Consider the following 27,923-nt stretch of genomic DNA (forward strand, 5'->3'; position numbering starts at 1 on the left):
TACTCTAAACGTACATAAGCCGTTGGCAGTGGCTTACATACTCCGATGCGTCATTGCTGACATGTCTACATAGTAAGGAGTAGGACTGGAAAACTTTGCGCATGCTCAGTGGTTGGACAGTCAAAAGGGCGGGCAGTTCTCCCGTTTGATTGGCTGTAGCACTACCGGGATATTTTGAAAGTAACAGGGTGTTTGCTATTAGTTTTGTTTGTCGAAGAGATCAGACGGTAACACACCCTGTTTAGGCTTGTCTTTTCAATTTAGTCGACAAACGTCAGTCCTGAGAGATCTTTTAAATTACTAATGGAACAGGAATCACGGGACGCCGCGTGCATTGTCAACGACATGTCGGACTTGGTAGTGGTTGATCTAGACTCTGCTGTTAAAGTAGAACTCGACTCAGAGAACGGCCTCTCTGAAGAACGCCCTCATATTTTGGATATAACTCAAGGTCTGTGGTAGGATTGCACTTTTTCGCTTTTATTACTCAAATGGCACTAGTTGAAGTGTTCAAGGGAAAAAAAGGCCACTCCTAAGGCAATGAAAACTAACTTTAATCACGCTGGGATAATGTAGCGTTAAGTACTAATGTTAAGTTGTTAGTCCATGTGTGCTGATAGAATTTATAGAATGAGAAGACCATTATTGTGAATCCGCACATTTTTCCTGTGCTTCACCCAAACATCACTTGTCTCCTTCTCAACGTCAGTGAATACCAATGCAGAGCATCTCAGTTCAAACCCTCACCAGAGGTTGGTGCTTGTGTCTCAGCAGACATCAGCTCTGTGGTTTTTCCCTATGTCAAACTTATCAGAGTGAGGTAGTGTGTGTTTGTTTCCTCTACAGCCCTGTTTCAGAACGATCAGGATGGAGCTGGAGAGGACAGTGACGATGGTAATGATGACAGCGGCACAGATCACTTTAACTCTGAAAAGTCAGGGACCCAGCTGCAGAGATGTGAGCGGCATGAAGGAGGGAATACAAGTCTTCCGGACACTTTCCAGACCAGCCACCTGCTGTTTTATGAGCGGTTTAAGGCTTATCAGGACTACATGCTTGGTAAGCATAGCCTTAATTGGCTCAGAAAAATCCTAACTTTGATTGCAGGTTTTCTGTGTTCATTCACGTTTGCCCTGTTTGTATGTAGGGGACAGTAAGCCTTCAGAGGTGAAGGCCTTCACAGCAGATTACCTGGAGAAGGTGTTGGAGCCGTGTGACTGGTTGGCTTTATGGTGCACTGATGTCTTTGATGTTTTGGTGGAGGTGAGACCAGCTGCCACGACTAATTTAGCTGATATCATGAATGGCAGCTTTACTTGAATAAATCCTGTCTGTGATTTCAGGTTCAAGATCTGGACCTGAAGGACCTGAAGGCATGTGTGAAGTTGGTGCTGCCTCTGCACTGTGACACCAGAGGCTGTGAACTCACTGAGGAAGCCATGAATTCTCTTCTGGAGGCCACTCGGCACAAAGTCCCCCTGAAAGAGCTTCAGGTGGTCTATGATGAGTCTGGGGACTTTGATCAGACGGCTCTCGCTCTGGAGCACCTCAGGTGGAATTGTGCTCATTGGACTTGCACCTGCAGGGCTTTTATTGTTGTTGTCATATGTAGTTTGACATGATTTTTTTTGCTCTCATCCACCTTCAGGTTTTTCTACGAGCACATCTGGAGGCAGTGGGATGAGGAAGATGAGGACGATGACTTTGACTACTTTGTTCGTTGTGTGGAGCCTCGTCTCAGACTGTGAGCATCTTGAGTGTCTCTAAGAATTTTGTATTTGTAAGTGTTGGTTCATGTCCACGAGTTACGTTTAAAATGTCTCTTCTCAGCCACTATGACATCTTAGAGGACAGAGTTCCAGCAGGCCTAGTGGCAGAGTACAAGTCCTTAATGGAGAAATGTTCCCAGTGCTTCAGGCAGTTCTCTGAGCTGCGCAGCGGCCTCAGTGCTGATTCTGACTCTGAGCTGGACAACGTGTCCATGGTGGAGGGCCTGAAGCTCTGTGACCAGCTGGAGACTTTCAAGCGGAAGTTGCACATCATTGAAAACCCCCTCTTGAGGTGTTTCCTTCATCCAACCTCTCACAATTCCTGCTTTCACATATCCAGTTTTGTCCACAACAAGGACCTTTACTTCCCTCTCATTCTTTTTCAGATATGTTCTGGCCTATAAAGGAAACTCCAGGCAGCAGTGTGTGCAGAGCCGTGGGCTCAGAGCAACGGGTGTGAAGGTGGTCCACGTGGTAACGGCCTCCTGCAGCACCATCCAGCTCCAGTCACTCCTCAGTGCTCGTCTGATGCCTCTGTGCTCCTCTGAGGACACTGAGATCCAGGTCAGTGCCGCCCACGACGGCTGTGCTCATTGGGAGAACACATGGGCGCCTGAAGTCCGACACAAGCCTATCTTCTCCATTCTGTTATCTCTTCATTGTTTCATGAGTAAAGATTAATATACAAAACTTAACAGAATCTCAGGTTAAGTGAGAACTGACCGCTGTCACTTTCATCATTTAAATCTGTAATAATCAGCAGGACAGATTAGAGCTGAACGATATGGCCAACATTTCATATCTCTATCGATTTACATCATCCTTTTTAAATCCCAAGTACCTCCAAATAATGGAGGATGATTTATGTTTGGGCACCAAATCAGATTCTGCGCCGCCAACGGCCGCGTTATCTTCCGCACTCGTGTCACTTTTCTTTCTTTCTTTCTTTCTTTCTTTCTTTCTTTCTTTCTTTCTTTCTTTCTAATTTCCCCGCTGTGTAAGTAGGGCTCCGTGTCCCTCACTCCCGCCCTCATATATTTGTCATTGGTTGGCTTCAGCTGTTGAGCCACAGCAAGCATGAAATAAGGTTTGTGGTTGGCTGGCCTTAGATTAGTCGATGTTTGTTGTGACTGCCAGAGCCGTGCACAGCTGTGCACGAGCGCGGGGGGGAAATCTATCATTGCTTTTTCAATATTAATATCTTGAATGTTCATATCTAGATATAGATACGATAACGACATATCGTTCAGCCCTAGTACAGACTAGGTTAGTTAAGTTCCCTGCAGGTGCTGCCTGTCATCACACAGACTGTTGAAAGGACGCACCACTCTAAATGGGTCATGAGCTACGACTGCTTTTGACTTTACGTGGAAACGCATAAATTAAATCCAACAGAATTCATGAAGGTCCTACTCAATCAGTTATCGGTTAAAAACTCATCTGTGTTCCATAGAATTGTTGTTAACATGGTGTGAGGTTGGACTGCAACTGTGTCCCGACCCGGGAGACCCACATCTCTGCCGGCCAGTTCTGCTGCTCCGTAAAGTGTCCAAAAAAAGCTCTGCGACACTGACTCTGATGATCTGAGCTGCTAACCCTCTGCGCTTAGTGAGAAGCTCCTTTCATTTGTATCACACTAGAAGAGCTGCTCCAATGTCTCCGGCTGGGGCAAAGCATCGTCTGCCCCAGCCGGAGCACAAAACCACATTATTGTGTTAGAGCTAATAACACACCCCAGTAATGTGGTTTGGGTTTGAATCACTTGTGTGTGCATACATTCACCTAGACTAATTTGTCTTTTCGAATCTTTCTGTAGAAACGGTAAAATTGCTCCAAGTGCAGAGTGTGCACAAACACTGAGTGTGAGCTGTGTTCTTTCAGTTCCACAGAGAGCCGGTGTCTGCGGTGGATGCATGCCATCAGGGCGATGTGGTGATCCTTCTCCCAGGGATCTACTGTGTCAGCAGCTCCATCTTCATACCGGACTCCATCACTATTGAAGGTAGAAGAAAGTCACTTTTTCTTTTCCATCTTTTCCTGTGGACAGCGGACTATGACATCACCATGTTGTTAAAAAGCTGACAAGGCTCTTAAGTCGGAGCGCGTTAATTTTGCGTAATTAATTAATCTCGGCCCTATTATTTAATCATTTACAATAATTTATTTGATTACATTCTCCTATTTGGGATGAAAAACATGTGATTTATCTGCTTTTGTTGGTGAGAGGGCTTTCATTGCAGTGTGTTGCCCTAAAGCTGCTGTGAACTGACAGATTTCTTGGTGTCTGTGTGACAGGCTTTGGGTTTCCTGATGAAGTTGTGATTGAGAAGAAGAATAAAGGTGACACATTCGTGGAGTCCACAGCAGCTGATGTCAGACTGTGCAACATCAAGTTCATCCAACATGATGCTATTGAAGGCATTCTGTGTGAGTCCTCATACTGACATATCTGAGTGGCTCCTATCTGTTTTATGCTGACCAGTATGAGGAAGTTTCCTTTTTTTAAACAGGAATATGTTGTCACATGATGGAATTGCATTCAGACACTGTCACCAAAAGTCCCATATGAACATCTAGACATTAGTCAGGATGTCAAAGTGCTCAAAAACGAACTGAAGCAGCTGTTTGGCGGAATGTTCCAGGACAAAAGGTTGGGAACCACTGCAGGGCTCCAGAGTAACTTGTTTGTGTTGGTTGCACTGGTGCACCCAAACATTTTACAGGTTACCATTTTGTCAAATCTCATACACACTGATAATAATATAACTGATGGTAAACAGAAATAAAGGTGCACTTGTGTTTAAAAGTACTTGATAAAGATAAAAATTCATACTTTACTAATTTATTAAGGGCATTTTATAATGTAGGTCAACTTGATTAATTTAAATGTCCACCACAACCATTAGTAAATAGCTTGTGTAAATATCAGTCAGGTTGACTCAGGACTTGTTGTTTGTGTTGCGCATTAAAGGACAGAAAAAGCTCTGATGTGCAGCAGTAGTTACTGTTTGTCACCTTCCCAGGAACCGGGGAGACTTATGGTTGAACACTTTCCTCAGCTCATGCTTTGACGTCTAGACTAGAGCTTTAGGAGCCGGGATCGGGGATATGTGTTATGGACAGCAAAGTGTTTTCCACAATAAAAAAATAAATAAAAATCGGTACTCTTCTTTAGCTTTAGTCACCAGTGACCATTATGTGGCCTCTAAGAGTACAGGTTGCAATTTCAAAAGCACACAAACTCTGGATCAGAGCCAGTCAGAAGTGATGTTATATTGATGTTATTCTAGGACTGTGAGTTTGAGGGGAAAGCAGGCGCACACAGACATCCGTGTGCAATGAAAGGTGGGGAGAATGATAACAGAGGTGCTGAATGCGGGGTGTACCAGTGCGACAAGGAGATGTGGAGTCGCACTCCTCAGGTTTTTGGTCCCGCTCTGGAGACTTGTGCTGCAAAACAATCAGAAAAGAGTTTTAGGTATTTCTAAAACCCCTTTTTAATCAAAATCATTCTAGTGCAGGTTTGGAGCTGAAGAATGGCTTTGAACTAGGGCTGGGAGATATAGGGAAAAAAAGTCATATCACGATATATATTTTTGATATCGATATATATCACGATATAAAACAAATCACTATTTAGTGAATTTTAAGTGTTCCCTGTTACTCTTAATTGAGATTTGAAGATATCCAAAGGTTAATTTCTAATCTTTTGCAGTACAATAAGCTACTGCATTTATAATCTCACGGTGTCTCTTAGATTTTGTATCCTACTGCAGGGCGCTGGATAAAGCACTCTATGGCCTGCTGCTGCTGCTGCACAGGCCTTGTTATTGAGGGAAGATCAGCACTTGTTCCGGGGTCTGTTTGTAAAGTTTGCATTCTCCGTGCTCAAACGGGTGAGGAAGAAGATTAGCGGTATTCCCTGTCTTTGTCAGAACATGTGCTCGACATAATTTGCAGTGCACACTACTCCGTTTTGTGTTGGACTATCTTGTGGAGAACAAGTATATCGACCATGTTTCATGTCTCTATCGAGGAAAAGTTATTCCTCGACGGTTATCATTTTATCGCTCAGCCCTACTTTGAACCGGTTCATTCTTTTGACTGCCAAACTGTTGGTCCAGGTCAAGTGAATTGGTGCTATATTTGCATCAACTACTACAAATAAATTTTTGTGAGCAGAGTTTAAAACAATGGAGCCAGTGTTGTTTGCTCAGAAAGAGCCATTTGTTCAGCCTTGATACTGAAGGGAAAACAAAATAATCATCTTTTAACACTGGTAAAAAACACTTGCTTGCACCCAATAACATCTGTCTTTTGACTACAAAGTGAAAACGTGTAATCTCCAATTGGTCCAGCTTCAAATGACTGCTAGTTTTTATCGGCTCCAGCTTTGCTCCTCATCGATGGGAACACAACACCCAGGTGTACGTACCAAACAGCTCTTTTTCTTATGGAAACACACGCACCATCTTGTTTGTCACGTCTCCCACGGAGGCTTTGACACTTACCCCAACAACTCATGGACAAAAAGATACAGGATTGAGATATATATATTTTAAACCTGAAATAAAGACAGTTGGAAGATTTTTCCTCTTCTGTGTGGCCGATGACTTTGTCAAGTCAAAAGTAGTCGGCAGGCCTTATAATGTCAGTTGTTTATCAGAAAAACACATTGCAGGATTCAGTGGAACACCACTGAGCTGTAATAGTGACACACCTGTCCACTGGAAGGTAGAAATATCCTGGACCAGCGAGTATTAGCCTGCAAAGGGCTGCTGACAAACCTACTACTACATGTAGTGAGAAAGGCTTCATGGTTTGTCTTAATAGGTGTAACCACTTTGAAAACAAACTAGGGCTGCACCGATCCGCTTTTTTAACCTCCGATACCGATATCAGAGGTTTAGTATCGACTGATACAGAAAAACAGCGCAAATTATGGTAATAAACGTTAAGTTTCATTGTGTGGAAAACACTGGGATCATTCTATTGTGCAAGGCAACATCGGACTTGACTTGAATATTTCTTTCCTATTTACAAATAAACAGATATAAATGTACTGAATTACTTATTTAACAATTGTGCACAAGTAAAACAATCTGCAACTGGTTCAGTCGGTGCAATTAGGGATTCAAAAGCCAATGTAAAACAAAATATTAAATAAAGGAGCTGAAATTGAGGAAAAATGGATATGGATATGGATACCAATACCCGATCTCGATTTTTCTCCGACATCGGTACCGATATCGGATCGGTGCATCCCTAAAACAATCCTGTTGAAACACGCTAAATCTGGTGTAAAAACAGTATTAAAGGACTCTTTTCTCACTGACTTCTGTAGTTGGCATCATAAGAGATATTCCCATGCCCTCTTTTGACATGTTTCTGTTATGCATAACATCTAATGAAATAATTAACTCTGTCGTGTGTGTGTGTGTGTGTGAGATCATCAGGTGTGCGTGAGGGGACTCTGACTATGGAGAACTGTGTGCTGCAGTGTGAAACCACTGGCGTGATTGTACGAACATCTGCACGGCTTGCCATGAACATGTGTGACCTGTATGGCTCCAAGGTGGGTTGAGACGCTCTGGGAAGCTGCTGTGTGCTTCTCTGACACACGTTGCTCTTCATTTAAACCACTTCTAACTGGAGAGCTTAGCCTCTTGGCACTAGCATTGAACTATTTTTGTTTTTCTAACACTAATTGATTAGTGATCAGCTGTGACTGTGCACGTAGTTAGTCATGCTACTGTGTGCAGGGGGCAGGTGTGGAGATTTACCCCGGCAGTGTCTGCAGTCTGGTTGGTAACGGTATCCATCACTGTAAGGACGGGATCCTTATCAAGGTGAGACCCCATGTCTCCTGCTACCACTCACTTTGAGTGGTGAGTATCCCAGAGACTTCGTTTACTCTCTTTCATAACATCGTGTTATCCATCCATCCATTTACTACACCCCCTTTATCCAGTTTAAGCCTATCCCAGCTGTCCACCGGGCGGGAGGGTGGGGTACACCCTGGACAGGCTGACAGTCCATCACAGGGCCACACAGAGACAAACGGGACAAACAACCGTGCACTCACTCCTAAGGACAATTTAGAGTCACCAATTAAACTGACATGCATGTTTTTGGATGGTGGTAGAGAACCCAACTCCAGCCTGGCCCCCTCTTGCTGGGAGGCGACTGTGCTAACCACCACACCACGGTGCAGCCAACATCGTGTTAGTCTCATACCAAATCAACTCAGTCAGTATAAGGAGGAGCAGAATCTTCCATAAATTGGATCAGAGCAGCACTCTTGCTTTTATTGTTGAGAACCATGGCCTCAGATTTGGAGCTTATTTTCATCCTGGCTGTTTTACACTCTGATTCTTCATCATCAGCAAAAAGCAGAGATGGAACCCTGAGGTTCTCAAACCAGACACCCTCGTCCACCCAGTGGGTCCTTCAGTTCATCCAGCAGGCCACAGTTCTTGGAAGCTGTATCAGAACATGGTCCATTCAGATTCCATGCCCCCAACCTCCCTGTGTAGATGAGAAAAACTCTCCTGGAGTCGTGAGTTGAAGAACTTTTGGACAGGAGCCTCCACCAGATGCTCCCACTTCACCCTCATTACCCGTTTGGGCTTACCAGGTCTGTCCAGCAGTTCCCCGCCAATGGATCCAACTCGCCACCTATAAGTTGGCAGCTCTGCCCCGAGTGTCCAAGACATACGGCTGATACGACCACAAAGTCAATCATGGACCTTTGGCTAAGGTGGCCTGGTACCAGGGAGGTCCCAGTCACGCCTCTCCAGGTCACTCCATAACTGTCCACATGGGCACTGAAGTCCCCCATAAGAACAACAGAAACCCCAGGTGACACCCGCTCCAGGACCCCACCCTGAGACTCCCAGAAGGCTGGGTAATCTGAGCTGCTGTTTGGTGCGTATGCATCAGCTGTTCTGGAGCCATCCGCACAGTGTCAGGGATGGACTCGGCCTGTTGAACACAGGTGGCCACTCTGACATGATTGAGTTTGGGCATATCTGGGCTAAGTAGTTGACATTTTTTGTGTTTTGATCAGTTGTACTTGCATGTAAAGTGAAGCTGCACACATGGGAGCTGTTGCTCTGCTGGGCAGAGAGAAGTGAATGGGAAGAGGTCGGTGCAGCGTGGCTGCAGTTGTCCAACACGTCGCTCACACTAACGCTGGTTGCTGATGGCAGCAGTGAATCTGCGGCCCAGCTTGTCGATGAAGAATGGAGAGAGTCGGTGGGGGGAAACCTTGCTGGATTATGTTGGTAGAAACTCTGTCTGAAGCTTTTCTCTATTTTGAAAAAAAACAAAAGAAACTGATATGAATTATAAAGTCTGGATGCCGCTCAGCCCAAGATGAGATATTTTAAACAACACATCTGAGTGAATATGAACAACTGTTAACAAGACAAATCACAGCACATATTCCAATAGTGTGTCGTATGCATCATCTGAGAAGGGCCAAAGAAGGCTGGAGCTCACTGATTCTAGAGCAATTTAATAGTGCAGCTCTGCACAGTAGGGTGGAAACGTTCTTCTGTTTGCACTGTTAGATTAAACGCATGAGCCTGATGAAGGCACAGGGATATCAGAAAGGCTTGTTTCACTGACACCTTGCTGCAGGAACAGCTCCAGCACCTGCAGACAGAGGTAATGTGACAGTGTGACGTGATGACCTCATCATCAGCAGAGTGGTTGAAAAGTACAAAATGCCCCACTTCATTCACGATGAAGACTCCACATCTCTCTCTGCTACGCTGCAAGTATCCAAAGGTTTGTCAAAGATAAAAGTGGAACATTTCCTACTGTGGAAATCTAATTTCCCTTCTGGGAACAATAAAGGAACGTTGAATAGAATTTAAGCAGGACCTCCTAGAAGACAACACAGTGAGATACAATGAATCTCTCAAAAAACCTCTCGCCCCTCTGTAGAGATCCTTCCTGTCCAAATTAAGCTTGCACGATACAGAAAAAAATGCCTGGAACTTTTAGCCACGTCTTTTCCCATTAATGTTCTTGCCTGTTGAAGGAGGATTTATGGTGAAGTTGCATTTGTTCATTACCTGCATGTTTGTCACAAAAAGCTTGGTTATTAGAGTCTTTCTATGGCAGAAGTAGGAAGCAGCTCAGAAAAGGAAAGATGAAGAAGTAATTATGTGTAGTCATAACCGTTCCCTAGATGCATCAATGAATAATAATTCTGTGTATGTAGGATTTTGCCAATGAGCTGGATGGGATGCCATCCATCACCATGGAGAACAATGTGATCCATAACAATGAAGGCTACGGGGTGATTCTGGTGAAACCGGGCAGTGGAGAACCACACAGCAGTGAAGGTGGGCAGCGCTGCCACATGTGAATCAATGTTGCATATCAAGATGGAACTTTTTAGCAAACTCCTCTTTTCTTCCCAGAAGAAGCACCCGTGGCCAAAGACAAACAGCAGGGAGAAGATACAGATGTGCACTTCGTGTGCACGCGGTCATCAAGTGCCCCCCAGCCTGAGCCAGTGGAGGCCCCCAGCACAGACGGTGACACGGCCTCCAGCAGGAAGTGGCAGTTCAGCCGACAGCTGAGCAGAAACAAGGAGGCGACCTGCAGCCGAGCCGTCCAGGATCTGATGGAGCACCAGATCTTTGTTTCCGTCCAGGGGAACCAGTTCAAACGCAACGGCAGGGGCGACTTTGGCACCTTTTTCTACTGACCTTCACACGGACGCAGCTTTGAATGTCCATCTTATTATCGTCATTATTTGATGACGGCTGCAGGAAAAATGCTTTCCTGCTTCACATCTCTCTGGGTTGTGATCGGTTAAAAGCTGCCTTTGTGCTTCTATTTACTCTCTTGATGTACAGAGATGGTGAATTAATCCCCAGTGTTGAATTTGCACAAATGCTTTTATCTAATTTATTCTTTTGGGCTTGTGGTGCTACTTTTTATTAGTTTTAATGCCTCAAGTTTAACATCCACTTGTCACGTAGAGCATAGTTGTGGTGATTTGACTTCGGATCTGGTAGATGTTGTTCTTTAAGTTGGTGTCTTGTTGAAAGTAGAGCACTATTAATTTTCACCTTCAGAGATTTTAGAGGTGGAAGTGATTTTCGGGTAGATGTGCTCTGAAAGTCCAATACACTAAAGTTTTATTAGAAACATGAAATGGAAATAGTTTTTGATTAAGTTAACTTGTAAAAGTGTAAATGTAAATACATTTTTATAGATTAAAAGGTGTCTTTTCAAGCGCTGTGAAGTGTGTGTAGTTGTTTTCAGGAGTCTGATGAGTTTGTGCTGCTGTTTCCACACTGTGTGATCACTACAAAGCGTAGATATCTTTTTCCAGAGATGGAAGCAAACATGAACTTTATGTGGGACTGGAAGTCTGTGAAACCTGCCTGGGGGGCACCCTGTCTCCGGGTTAAAGTCCCAGAAGTCCTGAACTGCTGTTATGACCGTGTCTGCGACAGGAACAGATACTTTGTAAAAAAGCTGTGCTCCCTCCGGGGCGAGGAGGGAATGGTTGAAGTATCTCAGGCTTTCTTGTTCACAGGTGTTGAAGTGACAGACGGACACGGGCTTGGTCAGCAGTAATTTACTGGGCCGTCTTGTTCCAACACTCGGTCTGGATCTGAAAGGCTGAGGCTAAATCTTCCAACTCGACTCATGGGATAGTTGAGACTGCATGTTTTGAATAAAAGAGAGTTTAGAGGACATGTCCTCAACTCCCCTGTCCTGAAGAAGGTCTCAAAACCTTTGGGCTAAACCCATTTGTACATGTCGTCTGCCTTAAACACCTCAGGATGCTACAGCAGCACGCTGGAAGTTTCTGGCGAACCCATTTGGACCCGAGATACATTCTTAGCATAGGTACGCTCATATTTTGCAGGAAATAATTTGGGAGAAAAAAGAACTACTCCAAAACAAAAGGCAAACATGTAATTTAATTTCAGTAAACTACACAAACACTTTCAGATATACAGAATGTCTCTACAACAGCAAGCCAGTGTACTGCTGTTAACCCATGTGACACCGTTCATGTCACACTTCAGGCAGTTTATGAGTGCAACAATTTATTTCACATAAGGCAAGGTGTGTATGTTTTAAAGCAAAGCAACAGCAAAGTACCATTTATGTACAGGTCATCATCAAAATATTGCTTCATCTGTCAAGTAAAAATATATTTTCAGCTGCTGATTGACTGCTGAGCTCCATAGTAAAAATCACTGAAAATCCATGTGAGGAGTTCAGGGGGAGGGTGAGAGGCTGCTCTGCAGGTGACTGTCGTCTCATTGGTTGTCCTGGTTACTGCTCAGGTGACTCTCCTGCACCTCCAGCTCCTCAGCGCTCACCATAGCAGGACTTATGGCAGCATATCTTGTCCCATGGAACTGACGCAGGTGGATCTGCACATGAACAATCTAAATCAAAAACTATTCTACTAAAGCGTACATGTGAGTAAAATGCATCACGTTCCAGCAGGAGTTTTCACCTCACCACTGTCAAACGTACACCCACTATGATGTACTGTTCTATGTAAGCTGGCTGCTCCTCCTGGAACAGAAATTCCATCTGGAATCACATTCTCATGTTTTAAATGAAGCTTTTTCTGTGACATCAAAGAGCTGCTCAGTGTGACATCACTGTTCACATTTCTGTAGGAAAATATCATGTGGCAGCTTTGTGCAGGACAGGGCAGCCTAAACACATTCTTACTAAAAGTCAATGTAATGAAATACATTTCAGGTCTTCCACTGAGCGGCTCAGGTAAAGAGGTCATATCCCAACCAGAAGGTTGGGAATCTGATGTTCCCTGGGCTGGTTGGCAGTGTATCCCACTTACAGTCTGACACACCAAGTCCTGCTGCCCATTAGTGTTTTATAACATGTGATGCAGATTTAAACAAATGGTAACAGCCTGGAGACCAGACTCGTCATGGTGTACACCGCCATGGTTCTGTGTCACTAGTTCTGGGAGATGGCAGTGATCAAACTCCTGAAAGGAGTGAATCAGGGTTGAGTAAGACCCTCCACATATCTGCAAGTATGACAGGCAAGACAATTCCTTCCAACGTTTGGAGCGATGCATAAACAGCATTTTAGAATCAAAGTGATGAGCAACAAAAAGCATTTTGCTCTGCAGTCTGAATCACGTCAGATTTGTTACCTGAGAAATGGCAGCTGTGTGACAACAGACGTATCATGTCTTTGTTCATGGACATTTACAGAAGTAAATCTGCTGAAGAGCTGCAGGTTTACTGCACAAAGATGAGCAGGCAGCCCACACGCACGCGTGTCTTTTCACTGTTACCCTCATACACAACACTGAAATACTTCTGAATGACTCACCTGAACCTTTTCTAGAAAAAAGCAAACGCTGTCTACTTCCTGTAGATACATTAAATATCTCTATACAGGAAGCAGAGCATACCTGTATGTAGAGGTTGACCTCAGCACTCCTGCACAGGTATGGGAAGTTTCCTCCTGTTTTCAGATGAGCTCTTCTGGCATTGGGATACAGTTTATACATCTCCTCTTTGGCCTCCAGTGACAGAGCACTCTGATCAAACACCTCAACACCAAGACCAAGCAACATTCAGTAGTTTGCAGTAAGAACAGAGATGAAATGAATTCGGTACAGTTGATAGGAGACACTTACATCTATAATGGTCACAGCAATATCTTTTATTTTGTGTGGCTCCACATAGGAGTTCTGGCAGTTGAGTGTTAGCCGTGAAGCTAACTCACTTTGGTTGAGACTCTCCAGCTACAGTCAGACATGGAGCAGAGTGTTAATAATCAAACGTATCCTGAACCTGCTGTTAGTGTATGCATGAATGTGGCGAGCTTCGCTTTGCATATAGTCACTCTTATGTTTTCAGACACATTAACATCTGCAACATAACGACAATCAGGTGACACTCCAGCTGGAAATGTGCAAAGCATTTAGCATCAGCAATGTTAAAATGTAGCTTTCCGTTTAGAGAATCTAATCTTTGATGCTGTAGAGACGCGTCATTAACTTGAAGCACCTCAGTAACATTCACTAACACACGCAGGTCCACTCACCCTATCTACCATGAAGTCAATTGCATCTGCCATTTTAGGGTCCACAGGTCCTTTAGCAAAGTTTCCCAGAACGATCTTCTTCAGTAAGAAGGCCGGCATCAGCCAGAAACTGAGGGGCAACAGAAATAAAGCATGAACACTGGAAGCCAAGCTGCAGGGCAGAATGAGAGGGGACCACTAAAAGCACCTGTTTGCTGTCCATGTCTGGTTAAAGATGGAGGTGTCACTGAAAGAGTTACACAGGACCAAAGAGTGCACTCTGGGAGACTTGTGTGTACACTCAGCAAACTTCTGAGCCAAGAACCCACCGAGAGATGCTCCGAACAGATGGACCTGAGGGGGACACGGGATCATCATCAGACACTCAGAGTGCACCGGAGGGTGAGCAGGATACCTTTTACAGCGTAGAAATTAACTTCACCAGCACCAAAACAACCGACTTCTCTGTAAAAACTGTGTTAAAGATAAAGAAGTGTTCATATTTACTCATCCTTTCTAACATTCCCACAAAGAAATGCCCCTCACGACGGGTGTCTTTACACCCCTGGAATGGACAGCGGAAGCCGAATAAAACACTCACAGAGACATTCACGATCCCTTCAGCTTACAGAGAGATGAGTCTGCTTTACCTTGTCCAGCTGCAGGTGATCCAGAAGCTTCCTAAAGCCATCACAGAACTCCATGAGATCCCAGTACACAGGATACTGCAGCTGGGAAAGAATGATGTCCTTATAAATCAGGTAAACTCAGAAACTGAAATTCAGATTTCCTAATCAGATCCATTAAAAAGCATTTGGGAAGAAAACAAAGGTATCAGCACTGAAACAAAGTGAAGAAATCATGACGCGAAACACTGGGCTGTCATACGGTCTTTGCTGTTTCCTGCAGTGAGGCCCGAGCTGCCAGCTGTCTCTGCGAGGTCAGTCAGCGTGGCGTGTTTCGACTCATCAAACACCACGAAGCGCCAATTAACCCTTTTTTAACTGAACTAAACCGGCGAAGTTTGACCTTTCTAACATACAATCTGCCCATTAAACATTACGAGGCATGAGCCACACACACACACACACACACACACACACACACACACACACACCTCCACTCTGAAAAAAACAACACAAACAAGATGCTGCAGTTTTGTTCCAGCAGACAACTCACAGAGATGACTCTGTAACCCCAGCCTGTCAGGGCCAGAACCTGCTGGAAGAACACCTCAGCTGTCCCACTGACAGGGGGAAGGAAGACGATGGGACACCTGATGCTCTTCGGCCCGGCATCATAAAGTGACCACACCTTACTGTCGTCGTCATCAACTATAATCTGAAGGAGACAGAAACACAGCAACGTGAGGAATTACAACCATCCCAGTCAGCAAGATTAACTAAAGAGTGTTTTTGAAACTCATTTGACAGAAGACACATATGAGGAACTCTTTCACGCTCAGGTCAACATCCAGTCAAGACAAACCGCACTTGCATAGATGTGTCTCAAAATTGGTCGACTTCCACTCCAGCACAAAACAGATATTTAGGAGTCTTTAATCATTCGTCTTACACGTCATTACAAGGTTTTCTCTGTATTTAGCACCACCCATCGTTTCCTCAGCTTGCTACAAAGTGGGGATGGTGTTCTTATAGTGATGAGGGGTGCTGAAAGGCCTAAAAGTTCCATTTTAGCTGCTCTCCAGCTCCTTCAGGGTTAGCTTTGGCCTCCTGCTGCCTCTCTGATTAATGCCCTGCCTGCTCTGGGAGTTCTGATAGGACGACCCTCTCTCTGTGGTGCCGTATTCTTTCCATTTTATCATGGATTTAATGGTGCTCTGAGGAATTTTTGAAGCAGCAGATATTTTGTACAACCTGACCCTGATTTGTACTTCTCCGTAACTTAACATGGATGATTTTGGACAAAGGGAGAAGCCACGCATGGTGAGAACATGCACACTCCACACAGAAAGCAGCTGGAAGTTGACCTGGGAACCTTCATGCTGCGAGGTGACAGTGCCAACCACCACACCCCCGTGCAGCCCCTTGGTCCATTTCAACAAAGAAATAATTCAATCAATCTTGATCAACATACAAAGGCTGGAAAAACACCATGGGGGCTACTGTACCTATTACTCAGTGTCAATGAGTTATTTAAGTCAATGCAAGCTCCAGCTGCTCCTGAGTGGTTAAAGCTTTCTGAGTTTGAAATATCTGCTCCTGGAATTACCCCATTTTAATAAGCCATTACAGCAGAAGGAAAGCGGTGCTGAGAGGAGGAAAAGTGCATACTTTGCACTTTAGCAGCTTTGACTCCCACGGTGAAGGGTCTTTGGGCAAACCACTGAACCCTACATGGCCTAATGTGCCCATCAATGTATAAAGGTGTGCGATGGAGGCTGTGCAGCCTGTAACTTTGTATAGACTAAAGGATGATGTAAGAGTGTGTGTGCATGTGTGTGTGGATGGTTCAATGTGGTTTCTGGTGTAAATACGCTTTGAATGAACAACTCGACCAGAAAAGTGCGATATAAACGCTGCCCCAACCACAGTCACACTGGCTTCGGGATGGTTTGAAAAAAATCAGATGTGTACCGAGGGGCTCAGAAAAGAGATTTGACCCGACTTGGAAATCTTTTCTTCCTTTCTTTAATCAACCCTCGACGCAGGCTGAGGAATAGATGGTTCTTAGTGATGTTGGTCGATCTGGTATTGTACAGCAGCGTGTACGGTTTTACATTCGTTGCACAGTATTAAATTGACAGTGAGGACTGGGTCTGTTCATTGCTCTGGACATGGACATGTTGCATAAAGCAGTGGTTCTCAACGATAACAGCGCGTGCTAAACTTGAACAAAACACAGTCGTTTTTCTTTTAAGCCAACACTCCAGTGAGCAAAGTTCACAAAGATGTGCGCTTGTTTTAAAAAAAAAAAAAAAAAGAAATATCTTACTTATTTTAATATTATGTTAGCTATTTAAAAACAGTCTGTTTGATGATTAGACACGAAAGCTTAAAAGTCTCTTTTATTTACTGCATTGCAAAGATTTTTGTGTGTGCAGCTCATATATGACATTTAGGTCAAACATTTTCATGGACTGGAGTTTCAAACTGCTTTAGGATGGAGCCTCAGTCTGAAATAACTTAAATGTGCACAGGAGGCAAATCAAATCTGAAGCCTACAAGACACAGGCCAAATTTAAAATCATTTAGAACATGTTATTCCTGCTTTATTTCCATGAAACATTTGAATGTGCTATTTTACTTTTATTTTCCTATTTAAATCAAACATTTTTGCCCTCAACTGGTCAAGTGACCAGTAACAAACCACAAGATGACTCCTTTCAGTGTTAGAAAACTAAATGCATTCTGTCTGAGCTGTCCCCAGGCAGTCAGTCATACCTGCTCCAGTACGACGCAACATGTGACGCGTGTGAGCCACTGCAAACCGTCAACAGTGCACGCGTGTGGGTGTAAGAAGCATGTGACGCATGACTGAACCTCCTGATGAACATCTGCTGTGGGACAAAAGCCTGACGTCCTCGCAGGAGGAGACAGCAGGAAACACTTTTATGTTCAGCAACACACACACACATCTTTAAAACCCTTCGCAGAGCACAGCGCTGTGTTACGAAAAGCAATCACAGAGTCGTCGGACAGTGAGGCTTGACTTGCGGTGTGTTGAATCCTCCAGACTAACAGGAAGCAGCATGAGCAAACAGTTAGGCTGAAAATACAGCTGCTGTTTTAGCTCCAGTTCACGAAGACAACTGATGATACCAAACATCAGAAGTTAGCTTACACCTACAAATTTCAGCATGTGAACGTCCAACATTCATTTCTGAGGACACGCGAGGCATCGCGGGACACCTGAGGCATCGCAGGACACCTGAGGCATCGCAGGACACCTGAGGCATCGCAGGACACCTGAGGCATCGCAGGACACCTGAGGCATCGCAGGACAGGCGAGGCATCGCGGGACACCTGAGGCATCGCGGGACACCTGAGGCATCGCGGGACACCTGAGGCATCGCAGGACACCTGAGGCATCGCGGGACACCTGAGGCATCGCGGGACACCTGAGGCATCGCGGGACAGGCGAGGAATCGCAGGACAGGCGAGGCATCGCAGGACACCTGAGGCATCGCGGGACACCTGAGGCGCATCGCAGGACAGGCGAGGCATCGCGGGACAGGCGAGGCATCGCGGGACAGGTGAGGCATCGCGGGACAGGCGAGGCATCGCAGGACACCTGAGGCATCGCGGGACACCTGAGGCATCGCGGGACACCTGAGGCATCGCGGGACACCTGAGGCATCGCGGGACACCTGAGGCATCGCAGGACACCTGAGGCATCGCAGGACAGGCGAGGCATCGCAGGACACCTGAGGCATCGCAGGACACCTGAGGCATCGCAGGACACCTGAGGCATCGCAGGACAGGCGAGGCATCGCAGGACACCTGAGGCATCGCGGGACACCTGAGGCATCGCGGGACACCTGAGGCATCGCGGGACACCTGAGGCATCGCGGGACACCTGAGGCATCGCGGGACACCTGAGGCATCGCGGGACAGGCGAGGCATCGCGGGACACCTGAGGCATCGCGGGACACCTGAGGCATCGCGGGACACCTGAGGCATCGCGGGACACCTGAGGCATCGCGGGACACCTGAGGCATCGCGGGACAGGCGAGGCATCGCAGGACACCTGAGGCATCGCGGGACACCTGAGGCATCGCGGGACACCTGAGGCATCGCGGGACAGGCGAGGCATCGCAGGACAGGCGAGGCATCGCGGGACAGGCGAGGCATCGCGGGACAGGCGAGGCATCGCAGGACACCTGAGGCATCGCGGGACACCTGAGGCGCATCGCGGGACAGGCGAGGCATCGCGGGACAGGCGAGGCATCGCGGGACAGGCGAGGCATCGCAGGACACCTGAGGCATCGCGGGACACCTGAGGCATCGCGGGACACCTGAGGCATCGCGGGACACCTGAGGCATCGCGGGACACCTGAGGCATCGCGGGACACCTGAGGCATCGCAGGACACCTGAGGCATCGCAGGACAGGCGAGGCATCGCAGGACACCTGAGGCATCGCAGGACACCTGAGGCATCGCAGGACAGGCGAGGCATCGCAGGACACCTGAGGCATCGCAGGACACCTGAGGCATCGCGGGACACCTGAGGCATCGCGGGACACCTGAGGCATCGCGGGACACCTGAGGCATCGCGGGACACCTGAGGCATCGCGGGACACCTGAGGCATCGCGGGACACCTGAGGCATCGCGGGACACCTGAGGCATCGCGGGACAGGCGAGGCATCGCAGGACAGGCGAGGCATCGCGGGACAGGCGAGGCATCGCAGGACACCTGAGGCATCGCGGGACACCTGAGGCGCATCGCAGGACAGGCGAGGCATCGCGGGACAGGCGAGGCATCGCGGGACAGGCGAGGCATCGCGGGACAGGCGAGGCATCGCGGGACACCTGAGGTATCGCGGGACACCTGAGGCATCGCGGGACACCTGAGGCATCGCGGGACACCTGAGGCATCGCGGGACAGGCGAGGCATCGCGGGACACCTGAGGCATCGCGGGACACCTGAGGCATCGCGGGACACCTGAGGCATCGCAGGACACCTGAGGCATCGCAGGACACCTGAGGCATCGCAGGACAGGCGAGGCATCGCAGGACACCTGAGGCATCGCAGGACACCTGAGGCATCGCAGGACAGGCGAGGCATCGCAGGACACCTGAGGCATCGCGGGACACCTGAGGCATCGCGGGACACCTGAGGCATCGCGGGACACCTGAGGCATCGCAGGACACCTGAGGCATCGCAGGACAGGCGAGGCATCGCAGGACACCTGAGGCATCGCAGGACACCTGAGGCATCGCAGGACAGGCGAGGCATCGCAGGACACCTGAGGCATCGCAGGACACCTGAGGCATCGCGGGACACCTGAGGCATCGCGGGACACCTGAGGCATCGCGGGACACCTGAGGCATCGCGGGACACCTGAGGCATCGCGGGACACCTGAGGCATCGCGGGACAGGCGAGGCATCGCAGGACAGGCGAGGCATCGCGGGACAGGCGAGGCATCGCAGGACACCTGAGGCATCGCGGGACACCTGAGGCGCATCGCAGGACAGGCGAGGCATCGCGGGACAGGCGAGGCATCGCGGGACAGGCGAGGCATCGCGGGACAGGCGAGGCATCGCGGGACACCTGAGGCATCGCGGGACACCTGAGGCATCGCGGGACACCTGAGGCATCGCGGGACAGGCGAGGCATCGCGGGACACCTGAGGCATCGCGGGACACCTGAGGCATCGCGGGACACCTGAGGCATCGCGGGACACCTGAGGCATCGCGGGACACCTGAGGCATCGCAGGACACCTGAGGCATCGCAGGACAGGCGAGGCATCGCAGGACACCTGAGGCATCGCAGGACACCTGAGGCATCGCAGGACAGGCGAGGCATCGCAGGACACCTGAGGCATCGCGGGACACCTGAGGCATCGCGGGACACCTGAGGCATCGCGGGACACCTGAGGCATCGCGGGACAGGCGAGGCATCGCGGGACACCTGAGGCATCGCGGGACACCTGAGGCATCGCGGGACACCTGAGGCATCGCGGGACACCTGAGGCATCGCGGGACACCTGAGGCATCGCGGGACAGGCGAGGCATCGCAGGACACCTGAGGCATCGCGGGACACCTGAGGCATCGCGGGACACCTGAGGCATCGCGGGACACCTGAGGCATCGCGGGACACCTGAGGCATCGCGGGACACCTGAGGCATCGCGGGACAGGCGAGGCATCGCAGGACACCTGAGGCATCGCGGGACACCTGAGGCATCGCGGGACACCTGAGGCATCGCGGGACACCTGAGGCATCGCGGGACAGGCGAGGCATCGCAGGACACCTGAGGCATCGCAGGACACCTGAGGCATCGCGGGACACCTGAGGCATCGCGGGACACCTGAGGCATCGCGGGACACCTGAGGCATCGCGGGACACCTGAGGCATCGCGGGACAGGCGAGGCATCGCGGGACAGGCGAGGCATCGCGGGACAGGCGAGGCATCGCGGGACAGGCGAGGCATCGCGGGACACCTGAGGCATCGCGGGACACCTGAGGCATCGCGGGACAGGCGAGGCATCGCAGGACACCTGAGGCATCGCAGGACACCTGAGGCATCGCGGGACACCTGAGGCATCGCGGGACACCTGAGGCATCGCGGGACAGGCGAGGCATCGCAGGACAGGCGAGGCATCGCGGGACAGGCGAGGCATCGCGGGACAGGCGAGGCATCGCAGGACACCTGAGGCATCGCGGGACACCTGAGGCGCATCGCAGGACAGGCGAGGCATCGCGGGACAGGCGAGGCATCGCGGGACAGGCGAGGCATCGCGGGACACCTGAGGCATCGCGGGACACCTGAGGCATCGCGGGACACCTGAGGCATCGCGGGACACCTGAGGCATCGCGGGACACCTGAGGCATCGCGGGACACCTGAGGCATCGCAGGACACCTGAGGCATCGCAGGACAGGCGAGGCATCGCAGGACACCTGAGGCATCGCAGGACACCTGAGGCATCGCAGGACAGGCGAGGCATCGCGGGACACCTGAGGCATCGCAGGACAGGCGAGGCATCGCGGGACAGGCGAGGCATCGCGGGACAGGCGAGGCATCGCAGGACACCTGAGGCATCGCGGGACACCTGAGGCATCGCGGGACACCTGAGGCATCGCGGGACACCTGAGGCATCGCGGGACACCTGAGGCATCGCGGGACACCTGAGGCATCGCGGGACAGGCGAGGCATCGCGGGACAGGCGAGGCATCGCGGGACAGGCGAGGCATCGCGGGACAGGCGAGGCATCGCGGGACACCTGAGGCATCGCGGGACACCTGAGGCATCGCGGGACACCTGAGGCATCGCGGGACACCTGAGGCATCGCGGGACAGGCGAGGCATCGCGGGACAGGCGAGGCATCGCGGGACACCTGAGGCATCGCGGGACAGGCGAGGCATCGCGGGACACCTGAGGCATCGCGGGACACCTGAGGCATCGCGGGACACCTGAGGCATCGCGGGACACCTGAGGCATCGCGGGACAGGCGAGGCATCGCGGGACACCTGAGGCATCGCAGGACAGGCGAGGCATCGCGGGACACCTGAGGCATCGCAGGACAGGCGAGGCATCGCGGGACAGGCGAGGCATCGCGGGACAGGCGAGGCATCGCAGGACACCTGAGGCATCGCGGGACACCTGAGGCATCGCGGGACACCTGAGGCATCGCGGGACACCTGAGGCATCGCGGGACACCTGAGGCATCGCGGGACAGGCGAGGCATCGCGGGACAGGCGAGGCATCGCGGGACAGGCGAGGCATCGCGGGACAGGCGAGGCATCGCGGGACACCTGAGGCATCGCAGGACAGGCGAGGCATCGCGGGACACCTGAGGCATCGCAGGACAGGCGAGGCATCGCGGGACAGGCGAGGCATCGCGGGACAGGCGAGGCATCGCAGGACACCTGAGGCATCGCGGGACAGGCGAGGCATCGCGGGACACCTGAGGCATCGCAGGACAGGCGAGGCATCGCGGGACAGGCGAGGCATCGCGGGACAGGCGAGGCATCGCGGGACAGGCGAGGCATCGCAGGACACCTGAGGCATCGCGGGACACCTGAGGCATCGCGGGACACCTGAGGCATCGCGGGACACCTGAGGCATCGCGGGACACCTGAGGCATCGCGGGACAGGCGAGGCATCGCGGGACAGGCGAGGCATCGCGGGACAGGCGAGGCATCGCGGGACAGGCGAGGCATCGCGGGACACCTGAGGCATCGCGGGACACCTGAGGCATCGCGGGACACCTGAGGCATCGCGGGACACCTGAGGCATCGCGGGACAGGCGAGGCATCGCGGGACAGGCGAGGCATCGCGGGACACCTGAGGCATCGCGGGACAGGCGAGGCATCGCGGGACACCTGAGGCATCGCGGGACACCTGAGGCATCGCGGGACACCTGAGGCATCGCGGGACACCTGAGGCATCGCGGGACAGGCGAGGCATCGCAGGACACCTGAGGCATCGCGGGACACCTGAGGCATCGCGGGACACCTGAGGCATCGCGGGACACCTGAGGCATCGCGGGACACCTGAGGCATCGCGGGACAGGCGAGGCATCGCAGGACACCTGAGGCATCGCGGGACACCTGAGGCATCGCGGGACACCTGAGGCATCGCAGGACAGGCGAGGCATCGCGGGACACCTGAGGCATCGCAGGACAGGCGAGGCATCGCGGGACAGGCGAGGCATCGCGGGACAGGCGAGGCATCGCAGGACACCTGAGGCATCGCGGGACACCTGAGGCATCGCGGGACACCTGAGGCATCGCGGGACACCTGAGGCATCGCGGGACACCTGAGGCATCGCGGGACAGGCGAGGCATCGCGGGACAGGCGAGGCATCGCGGGACAGGCGAGGCATCGCGGGACACCTGAGGCATCGCGGGACACCTGAGGCATCGCGGGACACCTGAGGCATCGCGGGACAGGCGAGGCATCGCGGGACAGGCGAGGCATCGCGGGACACCTGAGGCATCGCAGGACAGGCGAGGCATCGCAGGACACCTGAGGCATCGCAGGACACCTGAGGCATCGCGGGACACCTGAGGCATCGCGGGACACCTGAGGCATCGCGGGACACCTGAGGCATCGCGGGACACCTGAGGCATCGCAGGACACCTGAGGCATCGCAGGACACCTGAGGCATCGCGGGACAGGCGAGACATCGCAGGACACCTGAGGAATCGCAGGACAGGCGACGCATCGCAGGACACCTGAGGAATCGCAGGACACCTGAGGCATCGCAGGACACCTGAGGCATCGCAGGACACCTGAGGCATCGCAGGACACCTGAGGCATCGCAGGACACCTGAGGCATCGCAGGACAGGCGACGCATCGTAGGACAGGCGACGCAGCCACGATAAGATGCGCACGCAGGATTAACAGCAGCTGTATGTGAGCACACTGAAAGTCCAACACACTTAAAAAGAATTGTTGGAGGAATTTCCTTTGACTTGAAGCAGGCTTTTCATCACGAGTTTATTCTATCAAGACATCTTTGTAATAAACAAGAACATTCTGCTTTGATTAGCTGAAATGACAGATTCAGCTTGGATTTGTGCATCTTTTGGCCTATGCATGTCTGTAAAGTGAAATCTAGAATGCCACCAGCGCCAAACCTCATTAAAATGTCAAAAATGTGATTGGACCACAAAGTGCTTAAAGAGATCATAACGGCGTCCAAACTCATGATCCCACACACGCACGCACGTGCGCGCGCTCACACACACACACAATTCCAACAACTGGTTTAACCCAGTTTGTTCCAAAAAGAGGTTACAGCTTTGTCCACTGCACGTCCTCCAGTTATTGGACTTCCTTCTGTGTTTTATCCTGGCTGCTGGCCTACAGAACTGTCATCAAGGCAAAATATGGAGACATTCGCTGTAGCAGGAGGGAAGGAAGGAAGGAAGGAAGGAAGTCTGATCTATCTTTACAGTTTGCAAGCTTCATACTGTCACAGCTTTTCACGATTCACCACAGAACGCTCCAGGTGTTCAGCCAAGCTCACGTAGTTTGTAGGCGAGGGTGGTCAGAGATGTTACTGGTTCTGCGCCTGGCGTACTCCCATCATAAGATGGTTTCTAGCTTAGATAAGGTTGACATAGAGCAGAAAGTCTGTATGATACATGATCCTTTAATCGATTAGAACAACAAGCAAAGAGTGTAATCAAAAATGCCAGCAGAGATTATATCACACTGATGTTCATTTTGTAATCACACTTGACAGATACTAAGAATATTGTTACAGTGTTTCTGCCACAGCCCAACCAAACCAGGACATGTCCTCCATGCTTTTCTATTTGTGCCTTCGAGCATAACTGCTGCGAAGCAGTCAGAGATGAGGTGTCTTTGCTTTGACTCATCGATCTTCAAAGATCCTTCTCACCATTCATTCTGAAGCAGCTGTGTGTTCTCAGCTGATCGAAGCTGTGTCCAAACAGTAACGGCCATTCTAGCGACACAACGGAGTTATGGTGGAGAATAAACATGACAAAAAGGTGGGAAAAAAAGGAAAAGTTCAGCCCTGAGGGTTCAGGATCGTCCCAAAAGCACCACCTCTGTTCTGGGGATGTGAGCAGTTCCTGAAGCAGCTCGTCACTTGGAAGAGATGGCCAGAAGAAGCCAAGCTTACACCAGTCTCATCAGCATGATAACAGACTGAAGTGAGATTACCCCCCTATTATCTGTTAGATCAGGTGGATAGCACAGACTTATACTCTTGATCTTGTTAATCGGGACAATATACAAAAACTTAAACTGTGTCACCAACTGAGAGTTACATCTGTGGTACACTGACGATTGATCTTCTCTTAGTTATTCAACATATTCTGACATTGATTCAGCATCGGCTAAAAGCTTTAAACAAACACTTCAACTTTCAGTACTTGTGCCTGATGACATTCGAATGATGTGTCATTCTGATTTTGTTGTCTGGGATTTAATCAGGACAAATAAACAGTGAAAGGATTAAGTTTTTTTTCACAAGATTTAATCCTAAACTCTGAACATAAACTGCTCCCACCACCTTATGAGTTCAGTTACCATGGTGACCACGCCAGGCAGAAAGTGAAGAAGCTGCTTTTGTGACACTGAAGACTGACAAACTTTCAGCTGATCTGAGTCAGACCTGACAGTGCGTTTTTTGATCATCAGGCATAATTCTCCAATACAAATATCAGCCAACACGTGTTGGATTAACGAGCACATCCATTCAGCACCGATGTGTTCTTTTTCACCACAAATACAAGCCCTGTCCCACCACAGCTTAGCCCAATTTAGCCACCGATAACACAACTTATTTGAACATCTGTGGAAAGCGTTTGCTGCACAGCACCATACAGCAGTGCACATGATGAGGTACTTACCCTCTTCAGGGGCACTGTGCTTCTGAACCAGTTATAGTCAGGAGACACTTTAATCTCCTCCATCTGCGGACACAGTCGAAGACAAACAGTCACACAAAGAAGGCACAACAATCACCAAATCTCCGTCCACCGCTTCAACTGGGTCCACAGAGTTAAACAAACCGTGTTGGCTCTCTGGGTTAGCTGGGCTGCTACTTGAAGGCGAGCATCAGGCATCGACGCTCGGTGAGCACAGCGCGTGTCGTCCGGCCGGAGCTCTCTCACACTCACCACAGAGGTTCACCGTGTTGGAGCACGAGCTCAGGCCGCTATTATCGAGCTGTTGGTGGAGGTTTAGATATGGAATGTTTACCCATATCGGGCTAACATTTTCTCCGACTGCTGCTTGGTCATATGACTCTCCGCTCACACACTTCCGCAAAGCTTCTGTCGCGACCCGCCCACAGAACTGACACGCGCGGACAGTAGGAACTCATACTACGTCACTGTGTGCCTCCGAGTCGGCAGCGAGCCAAAGACAAAAAACATCCTATACACCTGTATCACCTACGTTATTTTAATAGGACCCGATATTGCTACGCCTGCACCACCTGATGAATCATTGGCTGCATCTGTATACATCTGTAGAAATTCTCACTGTCAGCCTGCACGAGACCTAGATCACAAATAAAGCTCTTATGCTTGTTCGTTCTCTGTGGTTAGGTGAAATGTACTGATGCTTTGGGAAGGATTCGGGGTAGAATTGTTCACAATGGCACTGTTGGACTGATGTTTAAATGTAAACTTGTAATACTGTCCATCCAAAGCTGGTATTTTCCCTCCTCTCCACTTCCCAACATGGTTGGAATGTAGCTTGTGTGGGGTGATCTTGACTGTCCCTGAAAATCAACCCAAACAAAATTTTTAGTTTCCATTATTTTTCAAGAACTAGCCCAATTTCATAATTATTATAATTCCATATATATGAGTATATGGGCATTAAAAATCCCCACAGCATGTCACCATATCCTCTAACCATGATGTAACCTCACCCAACAATTCAACTGATAATCTTTTACAAGGATTGTTCAAATGTACTACTTTGAGTTTCCCATTTATTGTCCATTCCTCAATTGCTATATATTCTAGGTATTTTCCTTTATTCTATATTTTATTCCTTGCTTTGAAAATATTATACAACCTTCTCCATTATCCTGCTCTCTATCTCTGGATAGGGATACTATCATATCCCTTGACCACAAAATCTAACTGATTTTTACCATGTTTCTTGAGTACAGATAATATCAGGGTTTTTTTATTAAGCTGATTAATGAATCCTTTGAATTCTTGACCATTTGCTATCAAACTTCTTGCATTCCATTGTGATAATCATATGGTCCTATCACCTAGGCACCCCTTTAAGTTTTTGTTTTATCTGCTCCCAAGATAAATCTATGTGCTAGAAACTTCTCTGCTTCTTTCAAAATTATCTTAATTTTCCTGATTAACCTGATCGGTGCAATTTATTACATATACAATGAACAAAATCAGTTTGTCAGTCACTAACACAATATTCATTTTTCCAGTTTGTTCTACCCCCATTTTTGGTTTGTTATCTCATTCCCTCTCTGTTGGCTTTGTACCTTCTTTACTGTCCCTGTAAAACACACATTCTTGGAAATGTTTACTTACCATACCACCTTAAAGATCCAACATGTCATGATCACCTCTCACCCGAAAGGCTTCTTCAGTTCTGAACTATATGGGGGGGAGTATCAGCTTATAAGAGAGGTGAGAGTGGTGAAACGTCTTCAAGATCCAAGAAGAAGTCCAGCTGCCCTTATTCAAGCTCTTATGGTCTGAATTACGGTGGCTGAGAAGTGCAAAATACATTTACAAAAAAAAAACAAAAAACACGTTAACAAATTGAAAAACAAAATAACATTTTAAGAAAAAAACACATTAAGAAATTTTTTGAAAAATTAACATTTTAAGAAACAAATCAAATTTTAGGAAACAAATGTATTTTTGAAAAACAAGATTTCATTTTTAAAAGCAAATTTATATTTTAGGAAACAAATTCAAATAAAAAA

The 27,923-nt window shown here is 49.1% G+C and overlaps 2 protein-coding genes across 2 annotated transcripts; one reads left to right on the forward strand and one right to left on the reverse strand.

The window, feature by feature from the left end:
- Window positions 1–175: 175 nt before the first annotated feature.
- shcbp1 (SHC SH2-domain binding protein 1) lies at window positions 176–10,547 on the forward strand. The gene is made up of 13 exons (XM_072381066.1): window positions 176–451; window positions 847–1,059; window positions 1,148–1,263; window positions 1,344–1,552; window positions 1,649–1,744; window positions 1,831–2,061; window positions 2,156–2,333; window positions 3,651–3,771; window positions 4,065–4,196; window positions 7,226–7,344; window positions 7,532–7,618; window positions 10,003–10,126; window positions 10,205–10,547. Exons 1-13 carry the CDS (start codon window positions 304–306, stop codon window positions 10,492–10,494), a joined length of 2,064 nt encoding a protein of 687 aa, XP_072237167.1. The 5' UTR covers window positions 176–303; the 3' UTR covers window positions 10,495–10,547.
- Window positions 10,548–11,703: 1,156 nt separating this feature from the next.
- On the reverse strand, window positions 11,704–26,331 carry spg21 (SPG21 abhydrolase domain containing, maspardin). Its single transcript, XM_072381089.1, has 9 exons — window positions 26,014–26,331; window positions 25,852–25,914; window positions 15,009–15,170; window positions 14,480–14,560; window positions 14,038–14,183; window positions 13,851–13,959; window positions 13,441–13,548; window positions 13,213–13,353; window positions 11,704–12,187 (listed from the first exon to the last, which is right to left on the reverse strand). Exons 1-9 carry the CDS (start codon window positions 26,065–26,067, stop codon window positions 12,071–12,073), a joined length of 981 nt encoding a protein of 326 aa, XP_072237190.1. The 5' UTR covers window positions 26,068–26,331; the 3' UTR covers window positions 11,704–12,070.
- Between the last annotated feature and the right edge of the window lie 1,592 nt (window positions 26,332–27,923).

Source organism: Leuresthes tenuis, unplaced genomic scaffold, assembly GCF_036924035.1.
Source record: "Leuresthes tenuis unplaced genomic scaffold, fLeuTen1.0.hap1 SCAF_2, whole genome shotgun sequence".
Lineage (NCBI taxonomy): Eukaryota > Metazoa > Chordata > Actinopteri > Atheriniformes > Atherinopsidae > Leuresthes > Leuresthes tenuis.

Bases quoted from the DNA above. Each gene is read 5' to 3' on its own strand.
- shcbp1 (XM_072381066.1), top strand. From the start codon at position 304: ATGGAACAGGAATCACGGGACGCCGCGTGCATTGTCAACGACATGTCG. The intron at 1,060-1,147 runs GTAAGCATAGCC...GTTTGTATGTAG, and splicing joins TTATCAGGACTACATGCTTG to GGGACAGTAAGCCTTCAGAG. The intron at 7,345-7,531 runs GTGGGTTGAGAC...TACTGTGTGCAG, and splicing joins GTGACCTGTATGGCTCCAAG to GGGGCAGGTGTGGAGATTTA.
- spg21 (XM_072381089.1), bottom strand. From the start codon at position 26,067: ATGCCTGATGCTCGCCTTCAAGTAGCAGCCCAGCTAACCCAGAGAGCC. The intron at 13,960-14,037 runs GTGCTTTTAGTG...GTTGCCCCTCAG, and splicing joins CAGACATGGACAGCAAACAG to TTTCTGGCTGATGCCGGCCT. The intron at 13,549-13,850 runs GTGAGTGGACCT...GTCTGACTGTAG, and splicing joins TTGACTTCATGGTAGATAGG to CTGGAGAGTCTCAACCAAAG.